The following is a 20,007-nucleotide window of genomic DNA, read 5'->3' on the forward strand; positions in this document are numbered from 1 at the left end:
ATGATTAAGTACACGAGATTCATATCAACCTTGACAAGTTATTGAGGCTTACTCATATGCGGGGTGAGGGATTGGACATCCAAAATCTCTCTGACTCTGAATTTTAATGCTACATAAGATTCACAAATGGCCTAAAAATGAATATAACTACTGCCTGCAGAGCTATTGGTCAATCTGCAGCTAGAGACACGCCCAGCCACCACACCTCACCTACTGGCATCTTCCCCATTAACAGCTTGGGCCTTTGGGGCCTTTTCTCCACGCGTAATTGTTGCAGGGAAAACTGGCATACTTGCCTCCTCCCTCAGGATCCTCCCTCTATGTTATAATATTATGTGTTAAGAGGATTTTCCCTAGTTTTATTGAGACATAACTGAAACATGATTTCTGAAGATTCCCTATAAACTAACTTCACTTGAAAACTCTCTTCTATAGAGAAAACAAAACAAAACACCTGACTGTAACTTCCAAACAACAACCTACATATTTTAACTTTTTGAGCTAAAGCCTTTTGGAAAACATGCTTACTTTACCAATCTGGTTTTGGGGTGGAGTGGCTAAGAGCAAAGCTTATAAGTAGCAGAGCTCTGGAACCAGGCTTCCTGGGAACAAACAAGAGTTCTGCTACTGTAAACCACGTGACCTTGAGCAAGTTCTCTGTGCCTCAATTTCTCTATCTGCAAAATGGGAATTATCAAAGTATCTTTCTCGTGTTCTGTTTTGTTTTGAGGATTGATTTAATAAATGTAAAGCAATTAGAAAAGAACCTAGCACACAATAAATGCAGAGAAAATGTTAGATTCTATGCATTTTAAGTATTTCCAAAAGTGACAAATCTCTAATCTGCGAAGATGTGTTAGCATTTGGGAAATACCTAGAAGTCATTTGGAAAAAATCAGATTTTAAAGAAGTGGGGGAGACTTTAGCAGTTTTGGTTGAAGTTATGATGTGAATATAATATAATAAGTTTAATTGTCTTTTGAAGGGATGGCTTTCAAAATGATAGTACTTATTTTTAGAAATTACACATAGCAAAGAATTCAATTACATTATAGCTATACCTTGTGTCTGATGACACATAAGTATTGTCCCTGTCCTTCAGTGCTCATTTCTAAAAATGGCACAGGGAACACTGATCTCTTACCTTTAATGGAATCCACAAGATAATATTGTGAAGAATGTTCCTATGTTTGGCAAAAAAAAGAAAAACAAAAAAAACAAAACCGAAAAAACTACTCACCCTTTTGTTAAATGACTCTTGAATTCTTAGTTTGTCAGTTGCAATTGCTAATAAGATGACATACAAAACTGTGCAACTATCAAAAGTAAAACACACTTCAAGGCAAACTTTACACTCAATTCTGGAATTTTTGTTTTATCGCATTCACTAAAAAATGTATAGCGTAATTTAGCACAGGTGGTTTGTTCTACAAAGCCCTTCCCATTTTCACATCTTATTAAATCTAAAATAGAAGCAATTAAAAAAATCTAAAAAATTCAGTTTACTAGACCTCAGTAGGAAAATCCTGTTTTAAACTTTCCTTTTTTATCAGCCTGAAGACATATTTTATTTATCTGTCTATTTTTATCTTGCAGACATGTATAAGCCCCTTCTGTGCCCAACTTCTTTATAATATTAACTCAGTTTTTTTTCTTAAAACCACCCTAAAGGGTCGATATTATATCTCTGACAGAAGAAAAACTTGCCCAAGGTCTCCAACAGTAAGTAGTGAACTGTGACACAAATCCAGGCAGCACAAATAATGTTTTGATCAACGTATTTAAGAGAGGTTATTTAGCCTAAAGATAATTTGTCCCTTTCTAGTATTTCCTGAACCTTTGACATCCAGGTTTCAGCTTTATCGGCAATTTAATTTTAAATAACCCATCAGGTCAGGAATTCTACATGCAATATTTATTTTCCAAATCAGTAACTCTGGAAGGATCATCCTTAAGCAAGTAGGGGAGTAGGGTATAGGGGAGGTGAAAACCCAGAAAAGTCGGTGAAAGCCTGCGCCATATTGCTGAAAAATAAGATCTCACAAAGACAAAGGGCCACTGGGGTGGGGGTGGGGGTGGGGTCTGATCTGCTTTGAAGAGTGAGGTCATGCTCAATGTTATAACCTTATTAGTCCTGTCTCGAAGAGGAATGTGGGTAAAAAGAGAAAAGACAAATTAGCAGTATTTTCAAAAGAAGTTAAATATGTCAGGCAGCAGTGTCCTAATTCTGCCTTCAGGGAACATATGTCAAATTAGCTTGTAGTTCTACAATCTGTGAAACCGTCTGCAGTGAACGCCCCACCCCTCATTCTTGTTCCTACAAAACATGCCTTTGAAGGAAATGGTATAGTTGGTCAAATGCATGTGGAAATTTCCTCAGCATTACCTAATTGAGACATTAGGCCAACCTTTTTTTGAACAATCAATAATAGCCTGCTGAAAGAAAGCACGTTAATGGCTTTGACTAATGAGGACAATATAAATAGTCCGAATGACAAATTACCAAATTTCCCTGTGATCTTAGAACCACCATTACCTATAAACTCATAACCACTTTCTGAGCCTCCGAAAGACGGAAATGGCTAGGTAGCTCTTCACAGATGTTTATTGCTAAGGTAATATTAGATTTGGTGGTATTTTGCTTTGAGAACTATAATAATTGCTGATTCTCTGTGCTAATCATTGAAAGAACACACATATTTCCAAAATATAATATTGTCACAGAGACATTAATTTACTTATTATTAAAACAATGGAAGAAATAATACATGTAATTACTTAGTACAGTTGCTAGGACAAAGTAGGCACTCAAGAAATTGAATTAGAACTATATAAATTTATTCCAGAAATAAAACCGACCTTACTATGTTTGTCACTGCTCGTGACAGTCTACTTCAGATTGTGAGATACTAGGATAAGAATTTTTTACCTGGGGTTTTTCATAACTCTGAAAATTTACACAGCACGGGATGTGACTATACAATATTTCTTGAGACAAGGGCTCAAAACTTTCATCAGATATTCAAAGGGATACAGTGCTTCTCCAAAAGAGGTAAGCACCATTGGCCCAGGGGAATCATATGCTTTACCTGGTCTTTTACAGAGCCAAACTCTGATGTTTGATGAAGCCAAAAATGTCTCTTTAAAAATAAGTCATGTTCTACAGTTGGTTTGTTAGTAGAAGGAGGACTTATAAAAATTCCTAACCTAGTCCCCAAGACCCTCTCCTCTCTCACCACCCTCCTTGCTATCCTGGTATGTAGCTAGAGTTAGTTTGGGCTTAAAAAATGAAGAACTAAATGGAAAAAGAGAGATAATGACCCAGGGGCCCTTTGGAGCAATTAAAGCCCACAAAGAGGTACATGTTAGGAACTGACATTATCAAAGGGGCTCCCTTTATCTGCTTCTTGTTTAGCCATAACCTCCTTCCCAGTTTCTAACATTACACTTAACATCTGGTTACTCTATCCAAAGTATGATATTTAAAAACTTCTCATGGTTCCTTTCTAGTTCCCTATCCAGCTCAGAAGTCAGAAGACTAATTTTTAGAATGCCAAATCAGAAACTTCAAACAGAAATGAGTGTACACAGCTGAACTCAGGGAAACTTCTCTGGATGCTGGCGGAAACCAGGAAGATCCAATTCTCTTCCACATCGTATTGGCCCTGGTATCTAACGGTAGTAAAAATTTGTTTCTTCTTGTAAAGGAAGCAGATGTGACTTGGAGAAACATGGAGAACAGATGTGCTGAGCAAAACTTTTTATTTGAACAGTAATTTATCTGACCATAAGTTACATAAACTCATGAGGTGAGTGTTTAACATAACTCTTTTTCACCAGCTCAGAAAGATAATTTATGTAAGCACTAAAACAGATGATGAATTAAAGAACACGCCCTTCTTCTCTTCACTTGCTTTTGAAGTTAAGATTGAATACTTAAGCATTCAATGTTTAAGACTTCGATGTATGTAAATGCTTACTGGCCACTAAGGAGGCCAATGCATTCAGAATGTCTGGGTGTGCAAAGTGCTCATGGAAATAATGTTTCATTCTCTTTGGTGCTACCTGGGCTTTTGAAGAATGGTGGTAAAGGACTGCTCAGTCTGTGAACACAGAACTTGAAACAATTGCAGAAGGCTAAGTGTTTATAAGTCAAGTGCACTTAATGAGACTGGAAAGAATGCCTACAGCCGAGTCACTGCGATGAAATGGAGGCCTCCATTACACATCCTTCAGCGTAAAATACTAGACTAGGGAGGACATCACTATCAGTGGGAACAGTGCCTATGGCACACAGTATTTTTAGGGGTCCAGGAAAATGTTTGAATTTCCTTCAAAATTAGAAGAAAAAATGAACTTTTCGGTCAAAGAAAATATTCTCTCTACATAATATTAACATGTTCATCTGCATATCAAAACTGTTGTGAAATACAATTTTAAGTAATTTTGTCACAGAAAGAGCCCACAAGGGCAAAAGTGCCTAGGACCCATGAACGTAAGAGACACAGTTCTGCGGAACAGCCCAGGTCACTCACTCTCGTTTCTGACCCCCAACTTGTTTTTCCTGTCCTGATGCATTTAGAATTTCAGCATCCTCAGGATTATTGGCTCCTACTTACTTGGCTGTTCTCTCTTTCCCTGTTCTCCTTCTCTATACACCTGCTGATAAGCCCTAGAGGCACGTCTGGAGTTAAAAAAGTTTTTATGCTGCTATTGCTGTTGATAATTTAATACTGACTGAGCACTTAATCATACAACGACCAGGCTTGTGCTAAAACTTTGCATTTATGATCTAACTGAATCCTCAGTACGATTTAGTACCTATTATAAGATAGGTACTATTACTAGTTCTATTTTTTAGAAAAAAAGGGAAACCAAGGCTTTCTGGAGGGCAAATGCCTTGCACGAGGACACACGGCCAGTTGGGCCAGGTAGAAGCAGAGCTGGGACCGCAGCTCAGGCTTCCCTGACAGCAGTTATCGGCGTGAGCCTGAGAGTCAGTCCACAGCTTTTAACTACTAGGTTAGAAAAATGGCCTGAGCTACTTTGCTAAGATGCAAACTTTGCTCTGATAAAATAATTTCCACAGAGGATACAGCCTCTTATCCTCTTTATAGAGCAAAAGCAAATTCTGTCTTTTGCAATGCACATTTCTCTACAACACAGACTCTACTGTTGAAAAATTAAATCACATTCTTCTGGCATATTGAGAGAACCAAGGTAACTGTAAACCACTAAAATGAGTATCTAATCAATATTACAACTTTGGAAATGAACAAAGCTTTTTATTAAGCAATTATTGATGCATGCTTTTTTGCTCTTTTATTATGAGTATTTGCTGAGACATTAGGCAACTATCACTTGAGTTGTTTGATAATAGTCTTCTGTGGTGTTGGAAAGATATAAAAAATAAATGGGGAAATTGTAAAGCTTTTTCAAATGCCATAACTGGAATCATTTACACATCATTTAATAACTCAGCATCTAGATCGCTCATTAATTTTTTTAAAAGAAAGCAGCAAATTCCAGTTTTAAATGTGTAGCTAAATGCTGGACAAAATTGTTTTCAAATGGTATTTTCTCTTCCCTTGGTATTTTCTTTTTATTAATAGCAATTTATTTTAAAATGAAAGCTGTTTATAGCAAATGGATCCATGAAACATAGTCTCCCACGCTTCTGTTATATGACCTTTCTGTAGATTTTATTTATGGCTTTATTCTGGCAAAACACTTTGAGGGCAAAATGTATATGAGACCATAGATCATCTATAGAAATCAACTTCTGTGGATGATATATTTTTATCCATGCAAAAAGTTTTGATTTGGAAAGAGATATTAAAAGAAATATTTCCCCATATGTATTTTAATTTCCTTAGAACATAAATATATTTTATTAATTCCTAAGCATGACATATTCCAGGCATAATAACAGTTTACTACTTCCTAAATCTTTCATCCTAAGAGCAAAATATTATGCTACTTATGGGTAAATCAAAATGAAATAACAGTCTATGTATGTTATATGACTTTTTAACATTTCATTAAGAATCATATTTTCTGTAATTGAATGCATGTTTCTGATTATAATAATTACATTAGAAAATATGGCAAAGTAATAAGTAGAATAAAGAGCATTCGAGTAGTATCACTGACTACAGAAATCATTAAAAATAGAAGGGCGAAAAAAGATAAGAATAACCCCTCAACATTTAACATTGAAGGATTACCTCTAAATAATTCACACTTCTAATAAGCCCACTAGAGATTTCCTAGATTTCCTCATAGGAAGCAGAAAAGTAGGACCTCTCATTGGTCTCTGTCAATGGTTCTCAACTGGGGTTGATTTTGCCCACCGGGGAACATTTGGCAATATCTGGACACATTCTGGGTTGTCACCACTTGGAGAAGGGCACCTCTGTCTGGAACCTAGCAGACAGAGGCCAAGGATGCTGCCAAACATCTTATAACGCACAGCATAGCTCCCCAAACAAAGAATATTTTCCAGTCCTACTATCAATAGTGCCAAGGTTGAGAAACTCTGGGGTCCAAATATTTGGTCATTATATATCGGTTATATAAATTAGCTCTTTCTCTCTCACTGGTAACATCTAAACTAAGAGTTTCTTCTGTAGCAATATAATTAGAAATGAACACTAAACTCAAACAGTTAATTATGGCTAAGTAAGTACTTAATGATGTTTGAACATATAAATAATTTAAAATACCTAGTAACAAATTATTTTATTATTCACCAAAAGTCATAGTAATTGATTAATTGACTGGTGTGTCTTATATTTGCTTTCTCTTTAGTGTTAGTCTTTTGGTTAAAGGGTGAAATGAATAGTTGGTGTTCAGAAGGTGAGAGAATGGGAGAAGGGGAAATTGGGAGGCTTGATTAACCACAAATTAGATTCTTCTTTTTTGGTTATTTGAAGGTAGATTGCTTTTTATGTTTATTTAAAATTTAATAACGGAGTTTATTAGGCCAAACCTAATTTGAAATGTGAATAGGAATTGTAATTTTTCCTTTAACCAACAACTAAAATGTAATTAAGGTTTAATTCATTTACATTTCAAGTATAGGCTTTGGATATTCAAATAGAAAAGCCCTATCATTTAACCTGTAATAGTTCAATGCTAGACTTTGGCGTTAAGAATAGAATGAAGGAAGGCACTATGTTGACAGAAAAGAAAAAGAACAGTTCAGAAGACCAAAACTTTGTAAATCTCCTAATGTTTATCTGTTTAGCTATTAACTTAATTTGGAAATTCTCAGGTACCGGAAAAGTGATAGGTATTGGTGTTCCCTCATTCCTTGTGTTCTAAACTTCATCATGGCATTAACTTGCAATGAAACCTAAAAAGTCTAATGAAATTAAGCATAAAAGAGAAATAAGGGAAGGGTCTCTGGATTCGAATTGTAACTGGAGCTTATGGTGAGAGAACCATTACTGCTGAGTCCTCTCGGTCCCCAGCTACGGGTCTAAAGCAACCTCCATCGCTCATTCATTTGACGGCCTCTAAAAGGAAGGCCAAAAAATACCAGTGCTTATTAGACACTTTTCCATGTTATAACATATAGTATCGCTTTGGGGCCACACATAAACTTTAAATTAAGACCTGGAAATGATTCCTATAAATGACTGAAATACTTTTCTTCAATCATCCATAGGAAACATCCCACAAAAAAATTCCTAACACTTTTCTTCATATTCTCAAAGCCTAATGGTTAATTACATTTTTATATATTTATATACCAACTGGTTACATATGTAACCACCACCCAGAGTAAGATATAGAGTGCTTGCCCAAAAAGTTCGTTCATGCTCGGGGTACCCATGCCTTCTAAGTAACCACTATTCTGATTTCTATCACAATAGATTAGTTTTGCCTGTTCTTGAACTTCATATAAATGTAATACAGGATGTCTTTTATGTCTGGCTTCTTTCTTTCAACATAACGTTTTAGAGATCATCCATGTTGATATGTATCCATACTTAATTTATTTTAAAATATCTCAGCAAAATTACGTTAAATTTATCTTTTCTCTCATTGAATTGTTTATAGCTTTGAGCTATTCTAAAGACAACTACTATGAAGATTTCTTGGGCTTAAATGAATTGAGTTGTTAAGCCATGAAAAGATATGAATAAACCTTAAAAGCATATTGCTAAGCGCAAGAAGCCCATCTGAGAAGGTTACATATTGTATGATTCCAAATATATGACATTCTGGAAAAGGTAAAACTATGGAGTGATTGGCAGAGGCTGGTGGGAAGTGGGAGGGATGTATAGGGAGAGCACGGAGGACTTTTAGGGCAGTGAGAATACTCTGCATCATGTTATAATCATGGATGCATGTCATTATACATTTGTTCAAACCTATAGAGTGTACAACACCAGCAGTAACCCCTAAAGTAAACTGTGGCCTTTGGGCGATTATGATGTGTCAGTGTAGGTTCGTCCTTGGTAAAAACTACCACTCTGGTGATGTTGATAATGGGGAGGGAGGCTATGCATGTTGTGAGCAGGGAGTAGAGAGCAAATCACTGTACCTTCTTGATTTTGTGAACCTAAAACTGCTCTAACAAAGAAATTATCTTAAAAGTTAATAAAAAGTTCTTGGCTATGTCTTTTGATGGACATATGACTTCATTTATCTTGAATGTAGACAGGAAGATTGCTGAGTCTAATACTGCCAAAATGTCCAAAATGACCAAACTCTGCCAGGCACATATGAAAGAAAATTGCCCAACATCCTCACCAACACTTGGCATTATTAATTCTTTTAATCTTGTATATTGTGGTGGGTGGATAGCAGTGTCTCAGCACAGTTTTGATTTGCATTTCCCTGATGACTAATGGGGTTGAGCATCTTTTTAGAAGCCTTTTGCCCTTTGGATCATCTTCTTCTTGTGAAGTAAGTACCTTTCAGTCTCAGCTTCTGACAACTTGTCTTGACCTTTTTCCTCCTCTAGATCATGAGGAGCTGAAAACTCTAAAAATATATCAGATGGCACCAACAGACCAAAGGGTCACCCCATGGTCTGTCTCCATTGTCACCTCTTGCCCCTACTCCACCCACCTAAGGATTCTGAGTTTGTGTGAAGGGGGCTTCTCCCCAGTTGTCTTCTCCAGGGTCATTCTACCTGATGGCACAACAGGCCAGTACCACTTTCTAGAGGATGGTGGCACCTGCTTCTCTAGTTTACTTCTTTGGGCTCAACAGGGTTACTACCCAAGTAAAGCAAAGTGAAAAGCAGGCAATGGAAAGGAATATATTTTTAAGTTTTCTCCATAGCCTAGCCCAGTGTTTCCTCAACTGTGTTCCATCGAAGGATATTTAATAACTATTCCATAAAAAGAATGTCAAATAAGCTTGGAAATCCTGCACACTACCTACCTCCTTTCAAAAGCCTGCCATTTAAATTAGTGTATGAAAATTTCCAATAACTCCTAAAATAGGGAAATCTACTTAACTTTGTTTAACCAATTGCTTCATAAACTTACTTGACCATGGAACTCTACTCTTTTCCACTTTTTTAAAAGCATACCTATTATTAACTTTCAGAATAATGGTTCTGTCCTGCTTTAGACCAATCTGAAATTCCCTTTGAAATCTCACTGATGGGTGCCCTTACAAAGTAATATTAAACTCTGCGGAACAGATGAGATTGTGGTGGTTGTGGGTAGAGAGGGAGAGAATATCCCCTCTGGCCACTGCATTTAAGAAAACATGGTATACCCGTACCAGCCACTGAGTTCCTGTTGGCCATTACTCTCTTACTAACCCTCTATGCTTCAATGCTCCCAGTAGCATGTAAATCCTCATTACATGACGCATTTGCAATTATACTTTCCGAGTGGATTCGTGTATATGATAATAGTGCCAATTACTACTTCCATGGAATCACCTGTAGTGAGGGCATATGATGTGAAGGAATGTAGAAGATTGTACATAAAATCCTGGAAAATGAAAAAAAAAAACAGAGAGAACCAACAAACAAGACACTGTGGGTAATGTTCAACTACCTCCAAAATCAGTGGGGAGACAAAATGGTATGTGTTGCTTGCAAGAGAAACTACAGCCTTTAGGAATGCTCAAAGTGTGAGAAGTGAATTCACAATATATCTACCCAAGAAAATGTAATTTCATTCATTGGGTATCCCTTCTGTAACATAGTTCCATAAATTTTCCTTTCATTAAAATAAATTCCATTGAATCTAGTCTAAAATTTCAAAAGTAGATCCAGGGACAAATCCAAGAAACACAGCCTAATTTAAAAGGGAAATATAAAACCAATTTCATAATTAGGTGTGAGTACTCAGACATTTTTTCAATATTAACCACAATAAATCCACTGAACACAATAAGTTCAGAGAGGAGCTACCCCACTAAAAAGAAAATCATTCATAACAGGGTATCTTCAATACTTGGCTGGAACTCTTACTCTTTTGAAATGAGACCACAGTTTGGATTTAAAAGCATACATGCTTTTCCTAACTTGCACTTGACATTTATCACCTAGGTTAACATCATTCCTTATTCAATACAAATACAAATGTAAAATTCACTTACCTGCACAAAACCGCATGCTGTAAAATCTTCAAACAAGGGCAGACTTGGACGGTCTTCTCGATAGATGGTGAGTCTGTATGTGATCAGAGTCTCATCCTGGGCTAGAGATTCATCCACCACAATCACTGAGATCTTGTTTGTTCCTAAGCCCAGAGGGTAGTTGGCAAAGCTGGAGAAAGAAACATCTATTCAGCCCAAGGGAAGTCATACATCATTAAATGCCTACAATTTGCCTAAGGTCTGTACAACTTCATAAGAAACCTAAAATGTGAAAAAAAATATTTTAACTTTGTACTTTGATATACTGAGTTATCTCACAGAGGAAGTCATGTTCCCTATGAACTATAGGGAAGGGAACTAATATTTATTAACCATCTGTCAGGGTCGTACATTATCTCATTTAATACTCGCAACTCTGTACATAACTATGATGGTTCCCATTTTAAATATGGAGACCATGACATAGAACTGGGTGGGGACCCGGATTCATCTGCCGTAAGTACTATTTTCTTTCTGCTAGACTCTCTTGACTCCTAGAAGTCACAAGAGCCTTTCTTTGCCTATAGCACGGGGACGCAAGTATCTGCCTAACTATGGATATGGATGTAATAAAGTTCTATCTTCTGTTCAAAATTCTAAATGAAAGAGTTGGTGATTCTCAAAAGAGTTGATAGAAAAAAAATTTCAGTGAGACTAGGAAAGTTAGTGTTACATGTTCACAAATTGTCAACAACATGTTTATTAAGTAATCAACCCCTGAATAATCAAATTTGAGCAATTCATTTGGGTAAAAGGAAGCTACCATTCAGAAGGATTAACTTTTCAGCGATTTCGAAACATGAAGACAACAATAAACAAACTTTTCCCTTAAGGAGTCCTCTTTGATATTTCATAGCACGAGATACACTCTTGTTACAACATTGTTACTAAGATTCAATACACTGATTCCTAATAGGTGGGTAGAGCACTTAGAGCCTGGATGTGTTCTTTTTAACCATATGACACCTAAAAAGTGGAAGACTTCACACCTTAGCAATTTCTCTAGGTGGTCCCATGTTTTGACTTTTCTGAACCACCTTCAAAAGTTGCTTCAAATGTCTGTTTCCCACTATGACGTTTACACTCAGCCCAGCAGAGTCCCCATACCTTGGCCCTGCCCGTTCATGCAGGGACACCTTGCATTGACACTTAGAAGTCTCTGCTCCAATTGTCACTGTTACCACATCAAAAGGAACTTCAGAGTAATAATCTTTGATCTTCGGATTAAATTCAGGCTTTAGTTCCAAATGTGGATGGGTGAAGATCTGCTTGATGTAACATTGTATGTCTTTATCTGTTATTTAAAAAAATGACACAGAAAAGACAACTGGTCAGAGTTGATTTGTGGCTTCAGTTGGATTTTCTACTTGTCAAATTTGTAGAATTTGCCTCATATAACAGCTGTTAACTTTATTTTGTGTTATACAGATCCTTTTTATTTTTTTGCTCAACCCTTAAAAGTTTAAAGGCACAAAATGTGGGAAAATGTCTCTCCAGTGGATTGCTAACATTTCATGGCATTTAGTGCATATACCAAGTGATTGTGCAACAGGGGCAATGACCGTGGGGTGGTGATAGAAGTGTACCAAGAGAAAATGAGGAAAATTTCTTAATGGGTAGTGCCATCAAACTGCCACTGGATTGATATAGTAGCTTATGGGCAGTAGGGTGGAGCAAAGAATGTGAACTCCAATATTACATCAGTCAGATATAGAAACACGAACAGGTAATCCTGATACCCCTCCCTACACCAGCCACTTCACCCTAAGAAAATACACTAAAGTATAAGGAGGAAATGCTATATTATGTTCAACCTTATTACAGAACTTATTGTATTACTTCATACCTTTGATTCTAAGACACTTTTAAGAATGTTTCTATTTGGTATACCAAATTTTACAAATATTCTTGGTAAAAAAAAAAAAAAAAAAGCTGTAAAGGCACTTTCACCAGCCATTGTTAAATTATATTATGTTCACATTTGAAATAAACAAATTACTCAAAAGAAGCTTGGCAAATGTTTTTCAAAGAAATACTAACAAGTATTTTGTTCCATAAACACTTTTCAATAGACAACAAAGTTCCAGTAAAGATAAGCAGAGCAAATTCTATAGCAATTGGTAAAATGAAAGTGTCCTTGAATTGCCTTTAAATAAAAGTGTTCATATAAAATGCATAGAAGAAAATATAGGAATGAAACTCAAAGACCTTGAAGTTAAAGAGGATTTTATGAATTTGACCTCAAAGGCAAGGGAAGTAAAAGCAAAAATAAATGAATGGGACTACACCAAACTAAAAAGCTTCTGCTCAGCAAAAGAAACTGTCAACAAGGTAAAGAGACAACCATTGAATGGGAAAATATATTTGCAAGCAATGTCTCCAATATGAGCCTCATATCCAAAATATACAAAGAACTCATATAACTCAATAACAACAACAAAAAACAAATGACCAAATCAAAAAATGGGCAGATGACCTGAACGGACACTTCTCCCTAGAGGACATATGAATAGCCAACAAATATATGAAAAGATGCTCAATATTGCTAGCTACTAGGGAAATGCAAATCCAAACCACAACGAGACATGATCTCACACCTGTTAGCTATAATCAATAGGACAAGTAATAACAAATGTTGGAGAGGATGCAGAGAAAAAGGAACCCTCATACACTGCTGGTGGTACAGCCACCAAGGAAAACAGTATGGAGGTTCCTCAAAAAACTAAGAGTTGATCTACCATATGATCCAGCAATTCCTCTACTGGCCATTTACCCCCAAAGACTCATATCCAGATATATAAAGATATTTTCACAGCGATATTCATAGCAGCATTATTCACGGTGGCCAGGACATGGAAGCAACCAAAGTGTCCTATGATAGATGATTGGCTAAAGAAGCTGTGGTACATATATACAATAGAATATTATTCCATTTGTGACAACCTAGATGGACCTCGAGATAAACATGCTAAGCAAAAAAAGCCAGACAGAAAAAGTTGAAAATCACATGATATCACTTACATGTGGGATATAAACTTAAAAGCAACAAATGAACAGGACAAACAAACAGAGACTCATGGTCATGGACAATAGACTAGTGGTTACCAGAGGGTATGAGGAAGGAGGGAGGAGAAAGTAGATGGGGTAAAGGGGGTCAAATATGTGGTGACAGAAGGAACTCTAACTATGAGAAGTGAACACACGGTGTAAACATATGTATGCCTTACTGTTAAAGGAACAGCTGAACTTTATTGGATTTCATTAACCAATGTCACCATAATAAATAAATAATAAATAAAATGTTCAGTGATGTTTAACAATGTAGCAACAAAAAAGATAAAATTTGCTGTGGAAAGATATACTATTACACCTACAGAAAATAAATTATTCTATTAACTGTTGTCTCCCCTATTTTGATACAGTGATCGAAATGAGTTTCCTAAAATCAAATCCGATGATTTCTCTTCAATTTCTTAATGGGTTCTCATCACCTCCAGAAACCAGTCCGAGCCCTCAATAAAGCAGACAAGGCATTTCACAAGCTTTCTCATCTTCCTGTCCAACTGCGTCTCCCACTATGTTCTGAACTTTGTGCTTCAATGGTACCAAGTTTTTTTTACTTCTTTAATGGGTATGGAGATGTGCCACCAAATTCATGGCAATGGACATCACTAATCTTATGAATATTTTATTTTATTTCTGGAAACTAGGTCTCGGTATAACTCCCAATAAAAATTTTAAAATCTGTATATTTCTTACACGCATGCAATGGTTTTCTCAGCCAGTGAAAGGAAAAAAAAAAACCTCAGGTATAAATTAGGAAGAATAATAATACAATAGATATATTCATTGTATCTCTTGATAAAAGAAATAAAAGCTTGTCAATTTGATTGAATAAGTCAGTGAATTGATTAAATCCCTTGTTTGATTAATTTTACTTGTTACCAAAGATTTTATCTGACTGACAGCTATAGTTAGACTGCCTCTATAATTTCAATGGTCATACCAGCTCCTAAAATTTTTATAGTAAATAAGAAAAAAAATGAAAGAATGAGGGTGAGATTGTGTTACTAGATTTCATCTTCCAAAGGACCATAGCTTTGTATTCTAATTCAACCGCTTATAAATAATGCGCTAATTTTTTTCATCAAAGATGTTTTCTGGCATAGACTTTGATCGAGGCACTGAGATAAGCGCAGTAAAAACAGGCTGTTGTCCATCATGATTGCTGATTGAAGCGGAGACTCTGAACCCAACATAAATTTTAAACAAGCTGAAGTTCGGGACTATGAAAGGGACTTTCAAGAAGACCATTTCCTAGACAAAAAGGAAATTTAAGCACTTGCGCTACACTTTTATGCTCAGAACCAGTTAAATAAATAACAAAATGGAAGGTTTTTTTTTTTTCAAAATAGTAATCATAGAAACTACTTCAACTTAATAATATATATTTTTATAAATCAATCATTGAGAGTTAATTTCCCTGTAGTTCACACTTTCACTTAACAGTGAAAGTTTCCAGTGGGGCTCTCTCATTGCAACACTCAAACTCAGCCCTACGTGAGATGAAATGAGTAGTCATACATTTAAGTAAGCTTTTAGCAAGATTTCAGTGCTTGTTTTTGGTTTCACTGGAAACTCCACCTCTGGCTTACGTGCTGCATCCTAGGACCCCTGCTTGAAAGCTGATTTAGTCCTGACGTCATCTTCAACTGAATCATCAGTGTCACTACCTAAAAACACCTGTGTTTCTTTGGCATCCTTCCAGACCCAGTCTCAACTTGTCTTTGGCCAGTTTACCTTTGGCCTACGGAGAACCCAGCAGGCGCTGTGGTACTGACAGTACCTTACTTGGCAAATATATAAGGAAAAACTATCTAAAAATTTAGTTGCTATTAATGTATTTCTCTTAACCTCAGAATTTTATTGCCCTCTTCAGGTATGATCATAACTCATATTAAACACGAGAACAGCCTAGACTTTAAAAGATAATCCCACTTGTTCTAAGCTTCATTAAATTATTTTAAAAATCTTACACCCAGAAAGACTAGTTTTGAAAATGCAGGTTGGACTGGTTTTTATCAACATAAAAACATGAACAAGATTGAAGAACTTATGTAACATGTGCATATCCTCTACGTCATTCTACCTGGAAACTTAAAAGAAAAAAGCGATCATCTCATGTAGCCTCTTCATTAAATAATGAAAAAAGAGAAGGCCGAAGGGTAAAGTGGCTTTCCTGAGGCTTCATCAACCCAGAGTCTAACATACAGCAGACTCCTGACAAATGTTCATTCTAATCTGGCTTCTAGTTTTCCCACTAGACCTTTTCCCACTACACACTAGACACTGGTCTTCTAAGACAATAAGTAGCATTTATCTTTCTAGAAATAGAATATTAATGGAAATTGCAGGGAGGGAACAGCATAAGTAATATCTGTTATCTATTCTTGATTAGCAATACCTTTTTGAAAATGCTATTTTTCTTTAACTGGATATATTTGTTAACTTTATTAAACCACATTATTATATAACCTCTCAGGCTACCCTAATTTTAACAAGTGTTGAAACATGAAAGAATTAAATTGCATTTTAGAAGATACAAATTAGATTTTATTAGAAAACTTTTGTTTATAATAAATTAGACCTTTGTCCATAATATTTTTCAGCTTTAATGTTTTAGCAGAACAGATTTTATTTTATTTGTGAAAGTTAAATTTTTTAAGTGCATGCTTTAGCATCACTTATATATGTTTTAAAAGGTAAAAAAAAAAAAGTCAAAAAACCAAACCTGCTAAGTATGACTCTTCTTTTTCTATTATATTATTATATGATATTAAGATAATTTATGAGCTTTGAACAAAGAATCTGAAGACCCAGCTTTGTGACAGCTCAGGCATTTAATAGCCCTGTGATCTTGGAAAAGTCAGTTAGAGTTTCTAGAATGCTTTATTTGCAAGACTGCTGGAATAATGCTGAGCAGACAGAGTGAAGAAAATTATTTTTAAATTCTAAAAACTATGATACTTAAAATGTAATACAAGTTTTTCTTGATTATACTTACATAAAGCATTCATGAATTTGAAGAAAATATATTGAAAATTAGCTTAGAAACTCTAACTTGTTATAAAGAAAATTCGACTCAAGAATTATCTGTGACATCAGCAACCTGGCAGAAAAGGAATCACTGTCGGTGGTGAGAGTCCTAAAAATCAATATACAAAGCAGAGGAGCCAAGCTTTCCCACCTGAGCAACCTCCGAGGTAAAGCCTTTGCTCCCCTTGGAAGTCACTGACCTTAAACAAACAAGCACGCAAGCAAAACATTTCAGATTCAAAAATATATAAAATTTCTTTTATGATTAGGGATCTCGAGCATCTTTTCATACGTCTATTGGCCATCTGTATTTCCTCTTTGGAGAAATACCTATTCAAGTCTTCTGCTCATTTTTTAACTGGATTGCTTTTTTTTTTTTTTTGAGTTGTATGAGTTCTTTACCAATAAATCAAAAAACGAGTGTTGATGAAGATGTGGAGAAAAGGGGACCCTGGTACACTGTTTATGAGATTGCAAAATGGTACGGCAACTATGGAAAAAAGTTTGGAGGTTCCTCAAAAAATTAAAACTACAACTTTCTTTTGATCCAGCAACTGCACTTCTGGTATTTATCCAAAGAAAACCAAAATACTAATTTGTAAAGATCTATGCACCCCTATGTACACTGCAGTGCTATTAACAATAACCAAGATATGGAAGCAACCTAAGTGCCCATCAATAGACAATTGAATAAGGATGTTACAGTACATATTACTCAGCCATAAAAATGAAGTCCTACCATTAGCAATGACACGGATGAACCTAGAGGGTATTATACTGAGCGAAATGTCAGACAAAGATAAATACCATGCGATTTCACTTATATGCGCAATCTAAGGAACAAAAAGAACAAACTAAATGAAAACAGACTCACATACACAGAGGACAAACTGGTTGCCAAAGGGGAGGAAGTTTGGGAGCACTGGGTAAAAAAGGTGAAGGTATGAAGAAGTACAAATTAGTAGTTACAAAATAGTTACGGGGATGTAGCGTATAGCATGGGGAATATAGTCAATATTATTGTAGTGGCTGTGTGTAGAGCCAGATGGGTGCTAGGGTAATCGGGGGGATCACTTCATAAACCATATAAGTGTTTAACCATTGTACTGTACACCTGAAACTAATATAAACTTAAAAAAATGATCAGAAGAAGATAAAAGGGGTCAAATACATGGTGACAGAAGGAGACTAGACTGCAGATGGTGAGAACACTATAAAGCATAAAGATGTGTTATGAAGATGTACACATGAAATTTATATGTTATTAACCAATGCTATCCCAATGAACTCAATGAAATTTTTTAAAGTCAACAAATTTAAAAACACACACACATACATATAATTAAAAATCTTATGCACGAGGGAAAAAAAATGGTGTAGATGATAGAGGCTCTGTTCATACTTCTGGCGACCAAATTAAAGTTGTGATGGAAACAAGGAACAGCAGCAAGAAAAACATCACCTGGGATCTTGATGAACAAGCCATACAACTAGGGAGAAATCCAAGAAATCACCCTGCCATGGCAAAAGGTAGGACAGGGCAAGGACGCGAGGCTGCCCGTTCTGAGTGACTGAGTGAGTCGGAGGCTGCGGCAGAAGCCTCTTAAAGGTGATGAGACCATGAGCAGGTTTTTGCGGTGATGGACCTGCTAGCTCTGAGCACCAGTGCCGATTTGGCTGTGTGCAGGGGGCACCAGGAACTTACAGGGAAACATTATCAGAGTGAGGGCTGAGGCGAGACTCACTGGGTACAGAAGTGCTGGCAGTATCCATTGTTCCCTGTTGAGTCCTCCCCCCTCTCAGTACGCAAACACAGCGCCACCATAGCAGAGACATCATCAGACTGGATACAGAGGTCGTTCCACACAGAGGATTCCTTGAAACCCTGCCTACTCCAACTCGTGGCCCCACCCAAGCCACATCCAGGTGTATCCTCAGCAAGTCAGGAGCTCCTTGCTCAGACTCACACTAGAGGTAGCTGGTCTCAGTTTCTGGTGTGGCCTTTTGAGGCAACTATAAGCAGAGCATCTGTGGATTGCTTGCTGAATCTTAACAGGTAGCCCCGGAGAGGTAGGAACTTGGGCTAAGTTTGGCCTGCAGCTGAACCCCTCTCAGGACTGTGCCACTAGACAGACACCTACTTCACAAATCCACACTATAAAGACCGGGAGACTTAGTGCTTTGCTTAGTACATAGAAACAGACATAGAAAGACAACCAAAATGGGAAGACAAAGAAGCAGAAACCATATGAGAGAACAGAACAGAGATCCAGATATAATGGAGTCAAGTAATCTAACAGATGCAGAGTTCAAAACACTGATTATAAAAATGCTCAATGTACTTTTGAGAAGTAAATGTACATAAATTCAGTGAGAACTTCAACAAAGAGATAAACAACATAAAAATGGAAATGGAAATTATAAAAAGAAACCAGTCAGAAATGAAGAACACTTTATCTGAGATGAAAAGTATATTAAATGGAATAAACAAAGCGAATAAAGAAGAGGTTCAAATGCCCTGTCTAGAGGACAGGAAAGTCAATCAGGACACTCAATCAGAATGGCAAGGAAAAAGATGCCAAGACTATAAAAATAACTTAAGGAGCATATGGGACACTATTAAGGTTCCAAATAGTCATCTGATTGGCATAACTGAAGAAAATCAAGATGTTGAACAATTGTTTGAAGAAATAATGATGGAAAATTTCCCTAACCTGGTGAAACCCCAGGAAACTCAGAGAATTCCAAAAATCGGGGATCCAAAGAGGCCCTCACCAAGACACATCATAATTAAAATGCCAAAGGTTAAATACAATGAAAGAATATTAAAAGTAGCAAGAGAAAAGCAGATAATTGCTACAAGGGAACACCCATAAGACTGGGAGCTGATTTCTCAAAAGAAACTATGCAGGACAGAAGGGCTTGGCAAAAAATATTAGACAGGATGAAGACCTAGGATGTACAACCAAGAATAATTTATTCAGCAAAGCTATCATTTAGAGCTGAAGGACAGATAAAGAGCTTCCTAGACAAAAATAAGCTAAAGGAATTTATTGCCACCAATCCAGAATTACAATAAATGATGGAGGGACTTCTTTAAGGAGAAAAAACATGTATCAAAAACAGGAATAAAGAATAGTAACAACTAAATGCCTAGCAATAAGTACCTCAAATGGAAAAGAATTAAGTGCTCCAATCAAAAGATAGAGTGGCTGAAAAAAATAGGAAAATAAGACCTCTACATATGAAAAGGAAGGAGATGGGAAAAGATACTGCTTTGATAGACCTAGAAAG

General features: G+C 36.3%; 1 protein-coding gene across 3 annotated transcripts in view; it reads right to left on the minus strand.

The window, feature by feature from the left end:
• CPED1 (cadherin like and PC-esterase domain containing 1) overlaps positions 1-20,007 on the minus strand; it is a 256,715-nt gene that overhangs the window by 108,165 nt on the left and 128,543 nt on the right. For all 3 annotated transcript variants that reach the window (XM_016125247.2, XM_016125248.2, XM_016125250.2), the window contains 2 exons: positions 11,725-11,911; positions 10,579-10,747 (listed from right to left, as the gene is read on the minus strand). In XM_016125247.2, coding sequence (XP_015980733.2) covers positions 10,579-10,747; positions 11,725-11,911 — 356 coding nt within the window. The remainder of the gene's footprint in view (positions 1-10,578; positions 10,748-11,724; positions 11,912-20,007) is intronic.

The sequence above is a fragment of the Rousettus aegyptiacus genome, unplaced genomic scaffold (assembly GCF_014176215.1).
Source record: "Rousettus aegyptiacus isolate mRouAeg1 unplaced genomic scaffold, mRouAeg1.p scaffold_m13_p_13, whole genome shotgun sequence".
NCBI classification, from domain to species: Eukaryota; Metazoa; Chordata; class Mammalia; order Chiroptera; family Pteropodidae; genus Rousettus; species Rousettus aegyptiacus.